Source organism: Mustelus asterias, chromosome 5 (genome assembly GCF_964213995.1).
Source record: "Mustelus asterias chromosome 5, sMusAst1.hap1.1, whole genome shotgun sequence".
Taxonomy (NCBI): domain Eukaryota; kingdom Metazoa; phylum Chordata; class Chondrichthyes; order Carcharhiniformes; family Triakidae; genus Mustelus; species Mustelus asterias.
Window position 1 is genome coordinate 33,808,551 of NC_135805.1, and position 20,414 is coordinate 33,828,964.

General features: G+C 51.4%; 1 protein-coding gene across 3 annotated transcripts; it reads left to right on the top strand.

The window, feature by feature from the left end:
* Positions 1–4,286: 4,286 nt before the first annotated feature.
* Positions 4,287–19,384, top strand: bend3 (BEN domain containing 3). 3 transcript variants are annotated; one of them, XM_078212407.1, is made up of 4 exons: positions 4,287–4,557; positions 6,559–6,668; positions 11,489–11,691; positions 16,947–19,384. In XM_078212407.1, exons 3-4 carry the CDS (start codon positions 11,687–11,689, stop codon positions 19,201–19,203), a joined length of 2,262 nt encoding a protein of 753 aa, XP_078068533.1. In that variant the 5' UTR covers positions 4,287–4,557; positions 6,559–6,668; positions 11,489–11,686; the 3' UTR covers positions 19,204–19,384. The 3 variants fall into 3 exon arrangements, with proteins under 3 accessions (XP_078068533.1, XP_078068530.1, XP_078068531.1); XM_078212404.1 differs by having other exon boundaries at positions 4,424–4,557; positions 16,942–19,384; XM_078212405.1 differs by lacking the exon at positions 4,287–4,557 and adding an exon at positions 5,900–5,958 and having other exon boundaries at positions 16,942–19,384.
* The last annotated feature ends 1,030 nt before the right edge of the window (positions 19,385–20,414 follow it).

Consider the following 20,414-nt stretch of genomic DNA (forward strand, 5'->3'; position numbering starts at 1 on the left):
GAGTAAGATGCACTTTTGGAGAGTCGGGGCAGACTCGATGGGCTGAATGGCCTCTTTCTGCACCGTAGGGATTCTGTGGTTCTATGGAGAGGGGGAAGAGGTGAGGGGTGGGTGGTGATTGAGTGAGTAGTGGAACAAATTACTCCATTACTGAAAGGTTGCTCAACAACCTGATGTTCCAAGAGGTAATGCTCACATCCAAGGAAGCAAGGAGATTGACTCAACCACTTCACTCATAAATACCAGTTTGTGTGAGCTATGAGACACTGAAAACCACCAGTAATGAGAAATTCTCTCAAATAGAATGATAGAATTGTTGTAGCACAAAATTCAGCCCATCATGTTTGATGTGGCTCTCCACAAGAGCAACTCACCTAGACCCATTATCCCGCTGACTCCTCATAGCCCCACAATTTATTTCTCTTCAGACAATTGTCCAATTTTGAAACCCACAATTGAAACTGCCTCCACTGCACTTGCAGGGAATGCATTTCAAATCATAACCACTTGCTCTGTACACAAGAACACAAAAAAACTAAATAAGGCTTTCCTCATGTCTCTGTTCTTTTGAGAATCACCCTGTGAACTCTGGCCCTCGATCTTTCAACAAACAGGAATAGTTTCTGCTTACTCTGTCTAGATTCTTCATGATTTTGAACACCTCTATAAAATGTCCTCTTAATCTTCTCTTCTCCTGGGTGCTCCAGTTTCCTCCCACAGTCTGAAAGATATGCTGATTAGGTGAATTGGCCATGCTAAATTCTCCCTCAGTGTGCCTGAACAGACGGAGTGTGGCGACTAGGGGATTTTCACAGTAACTTCATTGCAGTGTTAATGTAAGCCTGCTTATGAGACTAATAAATAAACTTTAAAAGCTTTAGATTGGACTATCAACAGTGTTGTCAGCTCTCTAGATGTTTAACCCTAAAATAATTTCACCAGAGTAATATTTGCAGACTCTCGGGATTGCTATAATTAATACTCAGCATCAGTTAATGTTGATTTATGATACGTTGAATGTTTGTGAAACTTCAACTATTTACTTTGCTAAGTAACCCCATTCTGATTCGCTATTCAGACTGCTAGAAAAACTCAGACTACTGCTTTCATATCTATTACGTGTTTGTGTACCCAACAATAATTTCAAATTGTGACTTTGTAATCAATAAAGGGAGTCCAGAACTAAGGGGTGATAGTTTGAAGATAAGGGGTGAACCTTTTAGGATTGAGGTGGGGAGAAATGTCTTCACCCAGAGGGTGGTGAATGTATGGAATTCACTACCACAGAATGTAGTTGAGGCCAAAACATTGTCTGATTTCAAGAAGAAATTAGATATAGTTCTTGGGGCTAAAGGGATCAAAGGTTTTGGGAGGGAAGGGGAGAATCAGGATATTGAATTCGATGATCAGCCATGATGAAAATGAATGGTGGAGTAGGCTCGAAGGGCCGAATGGCCTACTCCTGCTTCTAGTTTCTATGTTAATAACTGGCGTCATGATGTAGGTTGTCTTCTTCCTTAGTGATTCCATAAGAAAGAGTTAATTCATTTACTCAATAGGTTATAGGTATCCCAATCAAGGATGGAATTAAAACTTGCATTTAGTCAAAATTTAAGACCGTATGCAACGCAAATTTGACCAGCCTTAAACCAAGTTCAGAATGGCCAAACAAATTACAATGAGTTGTGAATTGACCCACGGGGATTGCTGGTCTAAGAAATAGAAGAGGAAAATAATCACTTTACAATAGGGGACAATCTTCTCAGTTTTCTCCTCTACTGCTCTCTAAAGATGAGCTGGACGGTTCCACAAGTACTCATCACTTTCCATACACCATGTGAGAGGTTTTAGTTGTTTATGAGCCTCAGTAGTAGGTATCGGGAGGCTTCTTCACTTCTATTCATCACAACTGAGATGTTGCCAGATAGAGCACTTTCACTTTGACGTAAGCATCAAATTGTCATTAGTGCAGTGATTTATGCTGAAGCATCTAAGATCGAGAACAGGATAATGACTCATATGTCTGGTTGCGGTTGAGATTTAGCACTGTAATAACCAACGCTTGTGATGAAGGTTTGTAAAGGCGGCCAGTGCTGGGGCTTTTTTTAAACATCATCATTGCAGCGCGTTGGCTGCAATGAAACGAGTTAAATAGACCACAATAACTCCATATTTTTCTGACATTTCTGCATATACCAATGTCAGATTGCTGAATATTACAGCTATTTTGGTGATATGGGTTGAGGTTGTTGGGAGTCGTGGGTAGAAAACATTACAGCACAGTGTTTCCGTACTGCTGCAATGAAGGGAAATTTGTGGTCGGCCATCACAGAGATCAATCTTGTGCTCAGGAAAACAGAGCTATATCGACTGTGCATTTCTAATCAGATGTGACAATGTAGTGCACCTGATATGAACCATGTGCAAAGCAATTGTTGCACAGAAACTGTTTGCTTTAAGGAAGAGGTGCAAATTAGTTCTTGATACAATTTCTTGTGACTGCAAGATTTAGAAATTGGGTTAGATTTTCTAAATCCAATCACTGACCCTCCAACCCCGTCAGTTTTCTGCACCCTCTTTAGGATGTGACTGATGCTAGGTTACAATTCGATGGACACCTGCCTCTTTGTTCTGCACCAAGGGCCAAGTTAACATTTGTGGGTCCTCACAGTAAAGTGCAAAGAAGCTATTTTCACCACTGAAGACATTAAAATGAAGATGAATCCAATCCGCATCTTACGTCCACTCTCAGCGACCATACATACCCCCCGCTTCGCCTTGAGATGTATCAGTCTTGTATTCCATGTGGTTCACTAACATACAGACCGCAAATCTACTCTTAAAACCATAATTTATTTTGAATCTCTCATATAATAGTTGCATTATGGGGAGGCGATGGCCTCGTGGTATTATTGTTCGACTATTAATCCAGCTAATGTTCTGGGGACCTGGGTTCAAATCCTGCCACAGCAGATGGTGGAATTTGAATTCAATAAAAAAAATTATCTAGAATTGAGAATCTATTGATGACCATAAAACAATTGTCGATTGTCGGAAAAACCCATCTGGTTCACTAATGTCCTTTAGGGAAGGAAATCTGCCATCCTTACCCGGTCTGGTCTACATGTGAATCCAGAGCCACAGCAATGTGGTTGACTCTCAACCACCCTCTGAACAAGAGCAACTAGAGATGGGCAATAAATGTTGGCCAGCCAGCCATGTCCCACAAATGAATTTTTAAAAAATCCATTCCATTGGTGGTTAGTACTGCTGCTGCACAACGCCAGGGACCCAGGTTCAATTCCAGCCTTGGGTGACTGTCTGTGTGGAGTTTGCATGTTCTCCCCATGTCTCCGGGTTTCCACCAGGTGTTCTGGTTTCCTCCCACACTCCAAAGATGTGCGGGTTAGATGGACTGGCCATGCTAAATTGTCCCTTAGTGTCAGGCAGATTAGCAGGGTAAATGCGTGGGATTGCGGGGATAGGGCCTGGGTGGGATTGTTGTCGATGTTGATGGGCCGAATGGCCTTCTTCTGCACTGAAGGGATTCTATGAAAATGTAATGGCGAAGTGAAAACATTTTGAATTATAATCTTAAAACAATACCCTGTTTTAAAAAAAAACTCAGAGAGATGATAATCCTAAAAGATAAACAGGGCACAGCACTCCATTGGACACACTTCAGCATGCCCACATGAACTCACAGTTGTGAGTGTGTGCCCACTGTAATATTACTTTCCCTCTGCTGTCCCTAATTGCTGCCGGCAGATTGCTGAAGTTTGAGTCCTTTCACCATGTTTATATGTCCTCTCTCTCTCCCCTTCACTTTGTGATCTGCGGGGATAAATCCACAGTTTGTTTCCCATCCCCTCTCGCCAACTTTCTCCTCTTCCCTCTGATTCCTTCGAAAATATAAAACAATTATAACTTTGCTCTTCCCACGGCCCATGGGGGAGGGGGTTCAAAGTGAAGCGCAGAGTGGAGTTTAGTGGATGGTGTCTGGTAACTGAACACAGGGTCTGAGTGTCAGTGCAGTGCTCTGCAAACCTTCCTCTCTCCGTGTGGTTCTGTCCCGCTGAAGGCTGGAAACTATTTTTTAAAAGTCTATAAAATAACAGTGACATTGCATTCTGCCAACTCCTGGCTCTCTGTGTCTCTATCCTTTTTAATCCCACTCCTTTCTTTCTAATCCCCAATTCCTTCCTTTCTCCCTGTTCTTGCCTCTATTCCCTTTTTTTTTTACCCTTCTCGTGTTTCTGTTTACTGTCTCTCTGGTGTCTCCTATTGCTGTGTGTCCTCTCTCTCTCCCTCACCCTTCCCTCTCCTTCTCTCTCCCAGTCTCATTCCTCTCCCTCTATATCTCTCCCTCTGTCTCTCTCCCCTCTTCCTTTCTTTTCTCCCTCTCGCCTGGCTGCGGAAATGACACAAAGTCACGTCACGGAGCGGACACCCAAGAGTCAGAGAGAAAAAAACACTCGGCTCCATTTTCCACAGGCGGCGGGGGAGAGAGTGGGGGAGCCCGGGGCTCAGGTAGTCTCACTCAGGCAGCCAGGGCAGGTAAGGGTGAGGCGGCTCACTGTGCTGTCCTTCACACACACACACAATACAGCAGCTCGCAGTGTGTGTCTGTGTGAGAGAGAGGGGGGGAGTGGGTACTGAAAGCAAAGCCCAGCTCCAATCTGCTGAGATATTTCTCACCCAGCAAGGACACAACTCCTTGCCTCTCTGGAGAAGGGTCATGGCGCCACGCTGGACGTGTCCAGCAGGGGAAAGAGAAAAAAAACCCCAGCGCTGCTTCTCTCTCTTTCTCTCTCAACCTTCAGCACTGCTGCTGAAGGAATTCTCCCCCTCTTCCTCTCACTAAATAAGTTAGCAAGAAGGGATTGTTGCTTTCACTGTAATGTGCACAAGTCCAGTTCTCCGCCCTGCCTTGGGAGGTTGTGTGAATTGAATGCAATGAGGAAGTGGAGTGTTTTTTTTCCGCTTATGAGTTGTGTCTCTGGGTTTTTATTTCTCTCCCCTCTCTGGTTGAGCAGAGGCACACTGCCTCCACAGGATGGCCTGACACCCTCCCCCTTCCCCTCCCCCATGTCAAGGCACATGGCAAAGCCACTCACCCGCAGCTCACATTTATGTTGAGTCAAAGGTGATTCAGTCTCATGGTGCCAACTTCTGTGCCAACTGCCCTCCCCAAATCTCCTTTGCACGGTGGCACAGTGGTGAGCGCTGCTGTCTCACGGCGCCAGGGATCCGGGTTCGATTCCCAGCTCGGGTCACACTGTCTGTGCGGAGTTTGCACGTTCTCCCCGTATCTGCGTGGGTTTCCTCCGGGTGCTCCAGTTTCCTCCCACAGTCCGAAAGACGTGCTGGTTGGGTGCATTGGCCATGCTAAATTCTCCCTCACCTGTACCCGAACAGGCGCCAGAGTGTGGCGATCAGGGGATTTTCACAGCAACTTCATTGCAGTGTTAATGTGAGCTTGTGATTGTGACACTAATAAATAAACTTCAAACTTTAACTTTTAAACTTTATAAACCCACACCAGGTCTTGTGATTAAGTGAGGTGACACCGCAGAGTACCAAAAGGTCATGTCAGCACTTCCAGCATTCAAAATAAAAGTTCCCTTTTTTGGAGTGATGACAGTCCATTCTCAGACAGGCCACATCTTTCCCACTTTGCTCAGTGCAGTTGTTGCTTTTACTTTAAACATTAAAAAGAAATGTGGTAGGAAGCCAGTTGCGTTCAACACCACCACCCCCCACCCGACCAGAATGCCAACTTCCTGTAATGTATTTCTGTTACAGAAAATCTCAGTTGAACATTGAATGCGTGAAAGTGCTGGTCTGCAGACAATTTCTCAGAATAAATTCACCCTGAGCAGAAGAAACTTCTATAACAGCACTTTTTCCCTGAATGTCAACAGTTTCATTTGGTTCAAATGGGAGAAAATAAAATAGGTGCATTTTATAAGAATTAAAAAGTGGATTTTTTTTTTCATTTAAACGTAACAGTCTAGAAGATATAGAGAAATTGCGCATAAGTGACTCATTTCTTTCTCAGACTTTTGTCATTCATTTTGCAAGAACGAATGTGTTTAATTCCTCAGCCAAATTAACCGTTGAACAAAGAACATTACAGCACAGGAACAGACCCTTCGGCCCTCCAAGCCTGCACCGACCATGCTGCCCGACTTAACTAAAACCCCCTACCTTTCCGGGGACCATATCCCTCTATTCCCATCCTATTCGTGCACTTGTCAATACGCCCCTTAAAAGTCACTACCGTATCCGCTTCCACTACCTCTCCCGGCAACAAGTTCCAGGCACCCACCACTCTCTGTGTAAAAAATCTGCCTCGTACATCTCCTTTAAACCTTGCCCCTCGCTGCATGAATTATTCCGCAGGAAACTGATAAATTCAGAAGGGTTTATATAAGGCATGAATGATTGAATGTACAGCTTTGTTAGCTGTTAATCCAGGTGGTTTTATTAGCCGTTATTCACATACCTGTAACGTGGGCTTTATTTGTGTTTTAACTGCAGAGTTCTTTATTCCAGGTAGACAATGAACATTGGAGGGCAGAATGGTGAACTTGGAGCCAGGGCACCATTCATAGTTCAAAATCTTTCTGTCAGCAAGGATGAAGAGTTAGGAACAGGAGCACGTGGTAAATTCCTTTATAATTATTATTTTGTGAAGAGTGAGGATCATCTTGACATGATGGGATTAATGCTCTAGACTGACATAAAACACTGATTTGCAGACTGATTCAACAATACGTGGGCAAAGATTTGAAGAGAAGCACTGACTTTATAGCAGGAACTTGAATGGTTTAATTTTCCATTCCTTTCTTTTTTAGTGGTAACTTCTGCAGTTTTACGAATGTTTCTTCATGCTAACTTCCTACCCAGTACCCGCCAGATGGACAAATGATGCAATGACACCTGGGTAGCACAAGCACAGTTTATGATTTATTTGGTTTGTGATTGGCAGGCATCTAAACACAATATTCTGCATTGAGACAAAGTTATTGAATGTTGAAGAGGAGCCTCTGGGAAGAGCAATCATTATATCTTTGAGTTTATATTGAGTTTGAGAATGATTTGGGCACTGTTGCCTCACAGCGCCAGGGACCAAGGTTCGATTCCTGACATGGGTCACTGTCTGTGTGGAATTTGCACATTCTCCCCGTGTCTGCGTGGGATTCCTCCGGGTGCTCCAGAGAAAACCCACAGTCCAAACATGTACAGGTTAGGTTGATTGGCCATGCTAAATTGCCACTTAGTGTCCTGGGATGTGTAGGTTAAAGGGATTAGTGGGGTAAATATGTGGGTTACGGGGATAGGGCCTGGCTGGGATTGTTGTCGGTACAGACTTGATGGGCCGAACGGACCCCTTCTGCACTGTAGGGATTCTATGGTTAAATATGAAACTAGGATCTTAAATCTGAACAAAACAAACTCGGTAGGTATGAAAGGCAAATATTAGATTTAAAATAGCATGTTTCCGAGTTGGGAGCTGGACAAACTGATCTACAAAATTACCTGAATGCATTCTGTGAACCTATCCTTCGCACTATTACTACAAATTTGGTTACTCCGTCGATATGCAGATTAAAGTCTCCCAAGATTACTGTATTAGCCAAGTTGCATGCACTTTGAATTTCTTAATGTGCATTCTGCTCGATACTACAGCTACTGTTAGGGGTCCATAAACCAGCTCCACCAGTTTCCTGGCTCCCAACAAAATTGATTCTGTCTCTTAATTTTCTGAGCTGATATTCTTTACATTTACTTGGAAAGGGTGCGGGGGGAGGGTGTGGGTGTCTCTGTGCGGGGGGAGGGTGTCTCTGTGCGGGGGGAGGGTGTCTCTGTGCGGGGGGAGGGTGTCTCTGTGCAGGGGGAGGGTGTCTCTGTGCAGGGGGAGGGTGTGGGTGTCTCTGTGCGGGGGGAGGGTGTCTCTGTGCGGGGGGGGAGGGTGTGGGTGTCTCTGTGCGGGGGGAGGGTGTGGGTGTCTCTGTGCGGGGGGAGGGTGTGGGTGTCTCTGTGCGGGGGGAGGGTGTGGGTGTCTCTGTGCGGGGGGAGGGTGTCTCTGTGCGGGGGGAGGGTGTCTCTGTGCGGGGGGAGGGTGTCTCTGTGCGGGGGGAGGGTGTCTCTGTGCGGGGGGAGGGTGTCTCTGTGCGGGGGGAGGGTGTCTCTGTGCGGGGGGAGGGTGTCTCTGTGCGGGGGGAGGGTGTCTCTGTGCGGGGGGTGGGTGTCTCTGTGCGGGGGGAGGGTGTCTCTGTGCGGGGGGAGGGTGTCTCTGTGCGGGGGGGGGGTGTCTCTGTGCGGGGAGAGGGTGTCTCTGTGCGGGGGGAGGGTGTCTCTGTGCGGGGGGAGGGTGTCTCTGTGCGGGGGGAGGGTGTCTCTGTGCGGGGTGTGGGTGTCTCTGTGCGGGGGGAGGGTGTCTCTGTGCGGGGGGGGGTGTCTCTGTGCGGGGTGTGGGTGTCTCTGTGCGGGGGGAGGGTGTGGGTGTCTCTGTGCGGGGGGAGGGTGTCTCTGTGCGGGGGGAGGGTGTCTCTGTGCGGGGGGAGGATGCGGGTGTCTCTGTGTGGGTGGAGGGTGTCTCTGTGCGGGGGGAGGGTGTCTCTGTGCGGGGGGAGGGTGTCTCTGTGCGGGGGGAGGGTGTCTCTGTGCGGGGGGAGGCTGTCTCTGTGCGGGGGGAGGGTGACTCTGTGCGGGGGGAGGGTGTCTCTGTGCGGGGGGAGGGTGTCTCTGTGCGGGGGGAGGGTGTCTCTGTGCGGGGGGAGGGTGTCTCTGTGCGGGGGGAGGGTGTCTCTGTGCGGGGGGAGGTTGTCTCTGTGCGGGGGGAGGGTGTCTCTGTGCGGGGGAAGGGTGTCTCTGTGCGGGGGGAGGGTGTCTCTGTGCGGGGGGGAGGGTGTCTCTGTGCGGGGGGAGGGTGTGGGTGTCTCTGTGCGGGGGGAGGGTGTCTCTGTGCGGGGGGAGGGTGTCTCTGTGCGGGGGAGGTGTGAGTGTCTCTGTGCGGGGGGAGGGTGTCTCTGTGCGGGGGGAGGGAGTCTCTGTGCGGGGGGAGGGTGTCTCTGTGCGGGGGGAGGGTGTCTCTGTGCGGGGGGAGGGTGTGGGTGTCTCTGTGCGGGGGGAGGGTGTCTCTGTGCGGGGGGAGGGTGTCTCTGTGCGGGGGGAGGGTGTCTCTGTGCGGGGGAGGGTGTCTCTGTGCGGGGGGAGGGTGTCTCTGTGCGGGGGGAGGGTGTCTCTGTGCGGGGGGAGGGTGTGGGTGTCTCTGCGGGGGTGCGGGTGTCTCTGTGCGGGGGGAGGGTGTCTCTGTGCGGGGGGTGGGTGTCTCTGTGCGGGGGTGCGGGTGTCTCTGTGCGGGGGTGCGGGTGTCTCTGTGCGGGGGTGCGGGTGTCTCTGTGCGGGGGTGCGGGTGTCTCTGTGCGGGGGGAGGGTGTCTCTGTGCGGGGGGAGGGTGTCTCTGTGCGGGGGGAGGGTGTCTCTGTGCGGGGGGGAGGGTGTCTCTGTGCGGGGGAGGGTGTCTCTGTGCGGGGGGAGTGTGTGGGTGTCTCTGTGCGGGGGTGCGGGTGTCTCTGTGCGGGGGGAGGGTGTCTCTGTGCGGGGGGAGGGTGTCTCTGTGCGGGGGGAGGGTGTCTCTGTGCGGGGGGAGGGTGTCTCTGTGCGGGGGGAGGGTGTCTCTGTGCGGGTGGAGGGTGTCTCTGTGCGGGGGGAAAGTGTGGGTGTTTCTGTGCGGGGGGAGGGTGTGGGTGTTTCTGTGCGGGGGGAGGGTGTCTCTGTGCGGGGGGAGGGTGTCTCTGTGCGGGGGAGGGTGTCTCTGTGCGGGGGGAGGGTGTCTCTGTGCGGGGCGAAGGTGTCTCTGTGCGGGTGGAGGGTGTGGGTGTTTCTGTGCGGGGGGAGGGTGTGGGTGTTTCTGTGCGGGGGGAGGGTGTGGGTGTCTCTGTGCGGGGGGAGGGTGTCTCTGTGCGGGGGGAGGGTGTCTCTGTGCGGGGGGAGTGTGTCTCTGTGCGGGGGGAGGGTGTGGGTGTCTCTGTGCGGGTGGAGGGTGTGGGTGTTTCTGTGCGGGGGGAGGGTGTGGGTGTCTCTGTGCGGGGGGTGGGTGTGGGTGTCTCTGTGTGGGTGGAGGGTGTGGGTGTCTCTGTGCGGGGGGAGGGTGTGGGTGAGCGCTGTAACAGATCTTCCAGAGCTTCCTCTTCATACATTGCCTGGGGGCTGAGATTGCTGCTTTGTGCCTCGTGGGACTGAAAGTGCTGCGGCCCATTGAAACATATCGAACCTGGGGGGGACTTGACAAAGTGGATTCTGGTTGGGCCTTTCCACTTATGGGTGAGGCTAATACTAGGGCACACAGTTTAAAAATAAGATGGAGATGAGGAGATTTTTCTCTCTCAGAAGGCCATTGGCCTGTGGCTGGGTCATTGGGAATACGGTAAGAAGTCTCACAACGCCAGGTTAAAGTCCAACAGGTTTATTTGGTAGCAAATACCATAAGCTTTCGGAGCACTGCTCCTTCGTCAGATTGAGTGGAAATGTGCTCTCACAGGTGTGTTTAATGTTCCCTCCACACACATTGTCTGTACCTTTAAGACCTGGCCGGCTGTAGGAATTCGCATTCTAATCAGTATTCTGCAACTTGATGTTGTGTCTCTGTGCACTGTTTGAGAGCACATTTCCACTCCATCTGACGAAGGAGCAGTGCTCCGAAAGCTTATGGTATTTGCTACCAAATAAACCTGTTGGACTTTAACCTGGTGTTGTGAGACTTCTTACCGTGTTCATCCCAGTCCAACGCCGACATCTCCACATCATTGGGAATATCCAAGGCTCAGTTAGATTCTTGATTGAGAAAGGAGTCAAGTGTTATGATGAGCAGACAGGAAAGTGGAGTTGAGGCCACTTTCAGATTGGCCATGATCGTAATAAATAGTAGAGCAGACTCAAGGGGCCGAATGGCCTTTGGCTTTCCTAATTGATATATTTGTGCGTGTGTATATATGTATGCTTATTCAGTTACTGGAAGAGTTCTTAGCTCCCATCTAAGGGGTTCAAACATTAAAACCTCCGAAGGATTTAGACTTGGACAGGTATAGGCCTCAATGGATTAGCACAGACATGCCTCTATTCAAATCTATATCCCTCGGTCAGAGCTACTTACAATTCTTAGAGCTTTAAATTCATTGCCAATTTGCATTTATAAAACTTAATATATTTTGAAACAAAGTCCTTACTTTTCCCGCTAAAGAGACATCGTTATCAGTTGTCTAAATCCGTAAATATCTCAGGAACTGAAGTTGCCTGAATATCCTTCTGTTTTCACTTTGATATCCAAGTTAACGACAATTGTTTTCAGCGGAAAGAGATAGAGCAAAATAAAGCTCGAGTTCAGATAAAGCTTGAACTGAGAAATCAATGAGTGCTATTATCGTATTGTGGGAAAAAAATAACTTGATAGCTTTATGTTTTCCTCTCGCCCTCACAGCGACAAAGGTCAGTATTGACAGGGTCAAAGCAGAAATTAGCAGCACAGAGGCTGATGTGGGTGGCTGCAGTCCACATAGAGCCACAGAGCCCATCTACGTACAGGATTCGGCAAAACGAACACAGATACAGAATGGTTCTGCTGAGATGATTCCGGAACGCAGGAGTCCCATTGTCCGTAAAAGGAGGAGAATTATCCATGAGGTAAATATCGTCTATATCGCAGTATATTCTGACCATACAAAGATCTTTTAGCCTTGTCATTCTTTATTCCAAAGCAACACACTGTTTAAATGTTATTGATCGATATGTAGTTATATTTTAATGTGCTTTAACTTAGCACCACGGGTCAGGGCCGGGCTTTGGAGCATTGATGCACTTTAGTGCGCTGTGGTCAAATGTAGGTTGGATTCCTCTTTTTACTAAGCTCTTGGTCACAGTTATGTTGCTGTTGAGTTGGGAGAAGTTCATGGCTACTGACTGGAACTGGACATCCCAACTCTGATCTTCATGGGCCACTGTTGTGGACCTCTCAGGAACCCAGTTGACCCAATCTCTCCTCATACAACAGCCCTGCCATCCCAAGAACCTTTGCAACATTCCCTCGATGGCAAGTATGTCATTGCTTAGATAAGGAGACCAATACTGCACAATACCCAAGGTGTGGTCTCACCCAGGCCCCCGTATAGCTGCAGTAATGATGTGGAGATGCCGGCGTTGGACTGGGGTGAACACAGTAAGAGTTTTAACAACACCAGGTTAAAGTCCAACAGGTTTATTTGGTAGCAAATACCATAAGCTTTCGGAGCGCTGCTCCTTCGTCAGATGGAGTGAAAATGTGCTCTCAAACAGGGCACAGAGACACAAAATCAAGTTACAGAATACTGATTAGAATGCGAATCCCTACAACCAACCAGATCTTAAAGATACAGACAATGTGAGTGGAGGGAGCATTAAACACAGGTTAGAGAGATGTGTATTGTCTTCAGACAGAACAGCTAGTAAGATTCTGCAAGTCCAGGAGGCAAGCTGTGGGGGTTACTGATAATGTGACATAAATCCAACATCCCGGTTTAGGCCGTCCTCATGTGTGCGGAACTTGGCTATCAGTTTCTGCTCAGCGACTCTGCGCTGTCGTGTGTCGTGAAGGCCGCCTTGGAGAACGCTTACCTGAAGATCAGAGGCTGAATGCCCGTGACTGCTGAAGTGGTCCCCCACAGGAAGAGAACTGGTGATTGTCGAGCGGTGTTCATTCATCCGTTGTCGTAGCGTCTGCATGGTTTCCCCAATGTACCATGCCTCGGGACATCCTTTCCTGCAGTGTTTCAGGTAGATAACGTTGGCCGAGTTGCAAGAGTATGTACCGTGTACCTGGTAGATGGTGTTCTCATGTGATATGATGGCATCCGTGTCGATGATCCGGCACGTCTTGCAGAGGTTGCTGTGGCAGGGTTGTGTGGTGTCATGGTCACTGTTCTCCTGAAGGCTGGGTAGTTTGCTGCGGACAATGGTCTGTTTGAGGTTGCGCGGTTGTTTGAAGGCAAGAAGTGGGGGTGTGGGGATGGCCTTGGCGAGATGTTCGTTTTCATCAATGACATGTTGAAGACTCCGGAGGAGATGCCGTAGCTTCTCCGCTCCGGGGAAGTACTGGACGACGAAGGAAACAACCGCTCAAACTGCTCAAACAACCGCGCAACCTCAAACAGACCATTGTCCGCAGCAAACTACCCAGCCTTCAGGAGAACAGTGACCACGACACCACACAACCCTGCCACTGCAACCTCTGCAAGACGTGCCGGATCATCGACACGGATGTCATCATCTCACGTGAGAACACCATCTACCAGGTACACGGTACCTACTCTTGCAACTCGGCCAACGTTGCCTACCTGATACGCTGCAGGAAAGGATGTCCCGAGGCATGGTACATTGGGGAAACCATGCAGACGCTACGACAACGGATGAATGAACACCGCTCGACAATCACCAGGCAAGACTGTTCTCTTCCTGTGGGGGAGCACTTCAGCAGTCACGGGCATTCAACCTCTGATCTTCAGGTAAGCGTTCTCCAAGGCGGCCTTCACGACACACGACAGCGCAGAGTCGCTGAGCAGAGACTGATAGCCAAGTTCCGCACTCATGAGGACGGCCTAAACCGGGATGTTGGATTTATGTCACATTATCAGTAACCCCCACAGCTTGCCTCCTGGACTTGCGGGCTGTCCTGTCTGGAGACAATACACATCTCTTTAACCTGTGCTTAATGCTCCCTCCACCCACATTGTCTGTATTTTTAAGATCTGGCTGGCTGTAGGGATTCGCATTCTAATCAGTATTCTGTAACTTGATTTTGTGTCTCTGTGCCCTGTTTGAGAGCACATTTCCACTCCATCTGACGAAGGAGCAGCGCTCCGAAAGCAAATGGTATTTGCTACCAAATAAACCTGTTGGACTTTAACCTGGTGTTGTTAAAACACTAGCTGCAGTAAGACGTCCTTGCTACTATTCTCACGTCCTCAGGTATCTCAATAGAGTACATATTTGCCACAGTTATTTTAAAGAAACATTAAGTTCTTCCCCTCTATGTGTTTCGATTTTAAAAAATTAATTCATGAGATGTAGGTGTCGCTGGTTCGACCAGCCCATCCCGATAGGGATATCGATATGTTTCAATGGGCAGCAGCACTTTCAGCCCACGAGGCACAAAGCAGCAGTCTCAGCCCCCAGGCAAGGTATGAAGAGGAAGCTCAGGAAGATCTGTGACAGCGCCCACCCACACCCTCCACCCACACAGAGACACCCACACCCTCCACCCACACAGAGACTCCCGCATCCTCCCCCCGCATCCTCCCCCCGCACAGAGACACCCACACCCTCCCCCCGCACAGAGACACCCTCCCCCCGCACAGAGACACCCACACCCTCCCCCCGCACAGAGACACCCTCCCCCCGCACAGAGACACCCACACCCTCCCCCCGCACAGAGACACCCACACCCTCCCCCCGCACAGAGACACCCTCCCCCCCGCACAGAGACACCCTCCCCCCCGCACAGAGACACCCTCCCCCCCGCACAGAGACACCCTCCCCCCCGCACAGAGACACCCTCCCCCCCGCACAGAGACACCCTCCCCCCCGCACAGAGACACCCTCCCCCCCGCACAGAGACACCCCCCCCCGCACAGAGACACCCCCCCCCCCGCACAGAGACACCCACACCCTCCCCCCGCACAGAGACACCCTCCCCCGCACAGAGACACCCTCCCCCGCACAGAGACACCCTCCCCCCGCCCAGAGACACCCTCCCCCCCGCACAGAGACACCCTCCCCCCCGCACAGAGACACCCTCCCCCCCGCACAGAGACACCCTCCCCCCGCACAGAGACACCCCCCCCCCCGCACAGAGACACCCCCCCCCGCACAGAGACACCCTCCCCCCGCACAGAGACACCCTCCCCCCGCACAGAGACACCCTCCCCCCGCACAGAGACACCCTCCCCCCGCACAGAGACACCCTCCCCCCGCACAGAGACACCCCCCCCCGCACAGAGACACCCTCGCCCCGCACAGAGACACCCTCCCCCCGCACAGAGACACCCTCCCCCCGCACAGAGACACCCCCCCCCCGCACAGAGACACCCCCCCCCCCGCACAGAGACACCCTCCCCCCGCACAGAGACACCCTCCCCCCGCACAGAGACACCCTCCCCCCGCACAGAGACACCCTCCCCCCGCACAGAGACACCCTCCCCCCCGCACAGAGACACCCTCCCCCCCGCACAGAGACACCCCCCCCCCGCACAGAGACACCCTCCCCCCACACAGAGACACCCTCCCCCCGCACAGAGACACCCTCCCCCCGCACAGAGACACCCTCCCCCCGCACAGAGACACCCTCCCCCCGCACAGAGACACCCTCCCCCCGCACAGAGACACCCTCCCCCCCGCACAGAGACACCCTCCACACGCACCGAGACACCCGCACCTTCCATCCGCACAGAGACACTCGCACAGAGACACTCGCATAGAGACACCCAGACAGAGACACCCAGACAGAGACACCCAGACAGAGACACCCAGACAGAGACACCCAGACAGAGACACCCGCACCCTCCCCCCGCACCCTCCCCCCGCACAGAGACACCCTCCCCCCGCAGAGAGACACCCGCACCCTCCCCCCGCACCCTCCCCCCCGCAGAGAGACACCCGCACCCTCCCCCCCGCAGAGAGACACCCGCACCCTCCCCCCGCATCCTCCCCCCGCACAGAGACACCCTTGAACTCAGTGGCCATTTCAGAGGAATTAACCACATTGCTGTGGTTCTGGACTTATGGCACATTTCCTTCCCTAAAGGTCATTAGTGAACTGGATGTGTTTTTAAAAAATTATAGTGGTTTCATGGTCATCATTATACTTTGAGTTCCAGATTTTTATTGACTTCAAATGTCACCATCTGCTGTGGTGGGATTGGAACATAGGTCCCCAGAGCATCTCCCTGCGTCTCGGCATTACTAGTCCAGCAGCAATACCACTAGGCCACTGCATCCCTGCAGCTAGTGTCGTTGGATTGTTATTCAGTGGAGTAACACTTTGTTTTACTCCAGTAAAACTAGGCAATGGCCGTGTGATATTATTGCTAGACTGTTAATCCAGAAACTCAGCTAATGATCTGGGGACACGGGTTCGAATCCCACCATGGAAGATGGTGGAATTTGAATTCAATAAAAAATATCTGGAATTAAGAATCTACTGATGACCATGAAACCATTGTCGGAGAAGCCCATTTGATTCACTAATGTCCTTTAGGGAAGGAAATCTGCTGCCCTTACCCGGTCTGGCCTACATGTGACTCCAGAGCCACAGCAATGTGGTTGACTCTCAACTGCCCTCTGATCAAGGGCGACTAGGGATGGGCAATAAATGCTGGCCCAGCCAGTGACACCCATGCCCACAAATGAATAAAAAAGAATGTAATGTAACTGCCCACCATACCCACTTAGCAGTGGCATGACCTGCCTCCAACCTATTTAAACTGAGTATCACTTAAACAAAACAAGCAAAGAAATGTCGAGAAACATTTGCTATTGGTTTGTGTGATATAGATAGTGTAAAATCTAAGGAGAGCAGATACATTTGCATGTATCTTCGATTCCTGGCTCAGGTCACTGTCTGTGTGGAGTTTGCACGTTCTCCCCGTGTCTTTCCTCCGGGTGCTCCAATTTCCTCCCACAGTCCAAAATAAATGTGCGGGTTAGGTGAATTGGCCTTGGTAAATTGCCCCTTAGTATCAGGGAGATTAGCAGTGTAAATACATGGGGTTACGGGGATGGGGCCTGGGTGGGATTGTGGTCGGTGCAGGCTCGATGGGCCGAATGGCCTCTTTCTGCACTGCAGGGATTCAATGATTCGGGTTGTGCGATTTTCACTAAAGATGTTGTACTTTGTGTTTTAAGGACAGGTTTGCAAGTTTAAATGGCATAGACGCTGCAGTATCTCCCCAGGGAAACTCTGATGATGCAGCCAAAGTAAAGGAGGCCACGACAGATTTGTTGATGGAATGTGACGATGGTCCTCAGGACAAGCCCTCGTACAGGAAGCCACTCTACAGCATCTCGCACAAAATAGCAGAGCGGCGAAGCGTCCAGGCCGTGGATCAGCACTCGTCCCCCGAGGCTTCAGAGCGAGCTTACTTCAACAGCCTGTCACAGCAGCGAAACCTGAGCGACCACCGCAAGAGTTACCCTTCCTCCTCGCCAGCCCAAGGGGCCGATGGTGACTTGACCCTCTACTCGCTGATCCATAAGATGATTTTCACTCTCAACACTCTGAACTCGACCATGAGCCAGCTGCACAGCAAGATCGACTTGCTCTCGTTGGAGGTGAACAGAATCAAGAAGCAGGTGGACCCTGGCGAATCGGTGATGGAGTTCTCGCCACCCACGGAATACCAGCTCAACAACGCCGAACTCAAGCAGGTCCTGGAGCAGAGCTCCTCCACCGGGGACTTTGCCTGCCGCTTGCTTGTGCAGCTCTTTCCGGAGCTTTTCACTGAAGACCAGGGGGCCAGCAGGGGCTGCGACGCCTGCGGCTCCGTGTCTGAGAAGAAGCTGGACTCTCTCCACCTCCAGCTCATCAGAAACTACATTGAGGTCTGTTATCCGTCAGCCAGGAACGGGGACGTCTGGCAGACGGAATGCCTGCCGCAGGTGAGCGACTTCTTCAGCAGGTTCTGGGCGCAGAGGGAGATGGAGAGCGGCCAGCGGGACGCCAAGGCGATCAGCTTTTACCAGTCCGACCGCGTGGCGGAGCAGCCCCAGCCGAACCGCTACGCTGACAACAACGCACAAGATGAAGGGCTGTCCTTGGATTCCTGCAGCAGCGCCAGCTCGGACTTGGTCCTGGAACCCCAGGAGATCAGCGAGTACTTGGACGAGGCTTCGTCTCCTGGAGAATTTGCCGTTCTGCTGGTGCGCAGGCTCTTCCCCGAGCTCTTCGACACGCGGTGTTTGGCGTCGCAGTCCAGCTGCTACGGCTCGTCGGTGAAGCAGGCGCTGGATCCGCAGAGACTGCAGATTGTCCGCCGGTACGTGGAGATCTACTTCCCCGACGTGCAGGAAGACAAGGTTTGGTTTCAGCAGGTCACCCACAAGGTGGATGAAGAGCTGGCGAGCATGAATTCCGACGAGAGCGAGTCTGACATCTTCAGAAATGGGAGCCACTGCTCCCCGAATCTACCCACCGGCAACGACAACTGCGACTTGGATCGATCCAGCCAGAGGTCCAAGAAGATCTGGCTGATGCCCATCGATTTCCACAGCCTCCTCATCCCCCCTCCAGACTTCGAGGTACCTTGCCCAGAGTACCTACTCAGCAAGCAGCAGTTAAAAAACATCTACGAGAGCAGCCTGTCCATTGGAAACTTTGCCTCCCGCTTGCTGGTGAGGCTGTTCCCCGAGCTCTTCACGCTGGAGAACCTGAGGAAGCAGTACAACTGCAGCGGCTCCCTCGGCAAGAAGCAACTGGACCCGGTCCGGATAAAGCTCATCCGACACTACGTGCAACTGATGTACTCCAGAGCCAAGTGCGACAAGGTGTGGAATCAAGAGTTTGTTTCCAAGCTGGACGAGAGGTGCCGCCGCCGGGACACCGAGCAAAGGCGCGTTTATCAGCAGCAGAGGAAGAAAACCATCGTCGGCACCGTGAAGGAAGAGCCCACCACCTCAGTGCAACCAGAGCCCGCCAGAAAGGAAGCCGTCCTCCTGGCACCCGAGAGGACAGAGCGCTACCACAGGAACTTCTGCAAAGTGGCGCTCGACGAACTAACCGTGCCCACTCTGGATTTCCCAGTCCCAAACAAGCATCTGCTTTCCACGAAAGAGTTAAAGGAAATAGTCCAGGACAGCCTGTCCATCGGGAACTTTGCCGCCCGCCTCCTGGTCAGGATCTTCCCGGAGCTCTTCACCTCCGAAAATCTCAGGCTGCAGTACAACCACTCGGGCGCCTGCAACAAGAAGCAGCTGGATCCGGTCCGCTTGAGGCTTATCCGCCATTACGTGGAAGCGGTTTATCCCCGAGCCAGCAACGATCAAGTGTGGCACCTCGAGTGCATACCCAGTATTGATGAGAGGTGCAGGAGGCCTGACAGGAGGAAGTCTAAGGTGATGGGAAAGACCAAGGCCACGAGAAATCCCGCCACTAGAAACACTCAGGTTTAGGCAGGTTTTTGATGGCAAATGTGTGAAGATTATGACAGGCGTAGATAAGCTAAAAATGTGTTTTACAAGTGCCAGCTCAGAAAAGAGCACACTCTGGGAGTTCTCACCTATTATTTATTTCATGTCCAATTCATTTGCTTTCCGATCCCCAAACCACAAATAAATGAGTTATTTGATTGGGTGCAGAGTCTCCATACTGTTGCTATCACAAAGCAAAAGGTGCCCTGCTATTGTTAGTTTCCTTCATGGCCGAGAAAGCTTTATTCTGTGACCTTCCTCTTGTGCAGTGAACGTGTCAGAGAGGGTCAGATTTTAACTGGGGGTGGGAACTGGGTGACCAAGAGGGTGTAGGTGGGGATCGGCCATGTTGTTGGCCTCCTGGAGTGTGAGGCCTGATCAGTTTTAACCCAACACTGACTCTTGTCGCACGGCTGGCGGGAATGGTGTCAAAATTGGTGGACTGCTGATTGCTGGGGTCCCACGGAAATGGTCCCCCCAGCGAGATACGTTCGGATTTGGGCTGAGGTGGGGATTTGACAAGGTTGCGATGAAAGCAGGGAATGGGGGGGCGGGGGGATGTAACCCGGGCCTGGGGGATCCAAGGTAGATTATAGTGACAATTGTGAGACTGTCCAGGCGTTACTCAAGCCTGGGGTTAAAATGACATGTCTGTCTTGATGACATGTTTCAGTGAGGCCCCAGGCATGTAGACTTGGTGGCCAATCCTGCACCTGAATTCAGGGAAGTAAAAATAGCAGGTGGTGGGAACTCATTGGGAAAGCGGTGCAAACACTCCCTCTCCCACCCATTCCCCATCATAGAATCATAGAATCCTACTGTGTAGAAGGAGGCCATTCGGCCCATTGAGTCTGCACCAATCACAATCCCACCCAGGCCCTATCCCCATAGCCCCATGCATTTACCCTAGCTAGACCCCCTGACACTAAGGGGCAATTTAGCACGGCCAATCCACCTAACCCACACATCTTTGGACTGTGGGAGGAAACCGGAGCACCCGAAGGAAACCCACGCGGACACGGGGAGAACGTGCAAACTCCACACAGACAGTGACCCAAGCCGGGAATCGAACCCGGGTCCCTGGCGCTGTGAGGCAGCAGTGCTAACCACTGTGCCGTCCTTAACCATTCACCCACACAATTCTCACTGTGATGGGGTGGGCGTGATAACATCGGCCCTGTGGTGTATGAAAT

Coding starts and splice junctions, on each gene's coding strand:
- bend3 (XM_078212404.1), top strand. CDS start 6,566: ATGAACATTGGAGGGCAGAATGGTGAACTTGGAGCCAGGGCACCATTC. Junction 6,669..11,488: donor GTTAGGAACAGGAGCACGTG/GTAAATTCCTTT, acceptor TCGCCCTCACAG/CGACAAAGGTCAGTATTGAC. Junction 11,692..16,941: donor GGAGGAGAATTATCCATGAG/GTAAATATCGTC, acceptor TTGTGTTTTAAG/GACAGGTTTGCAAGTTTAAA.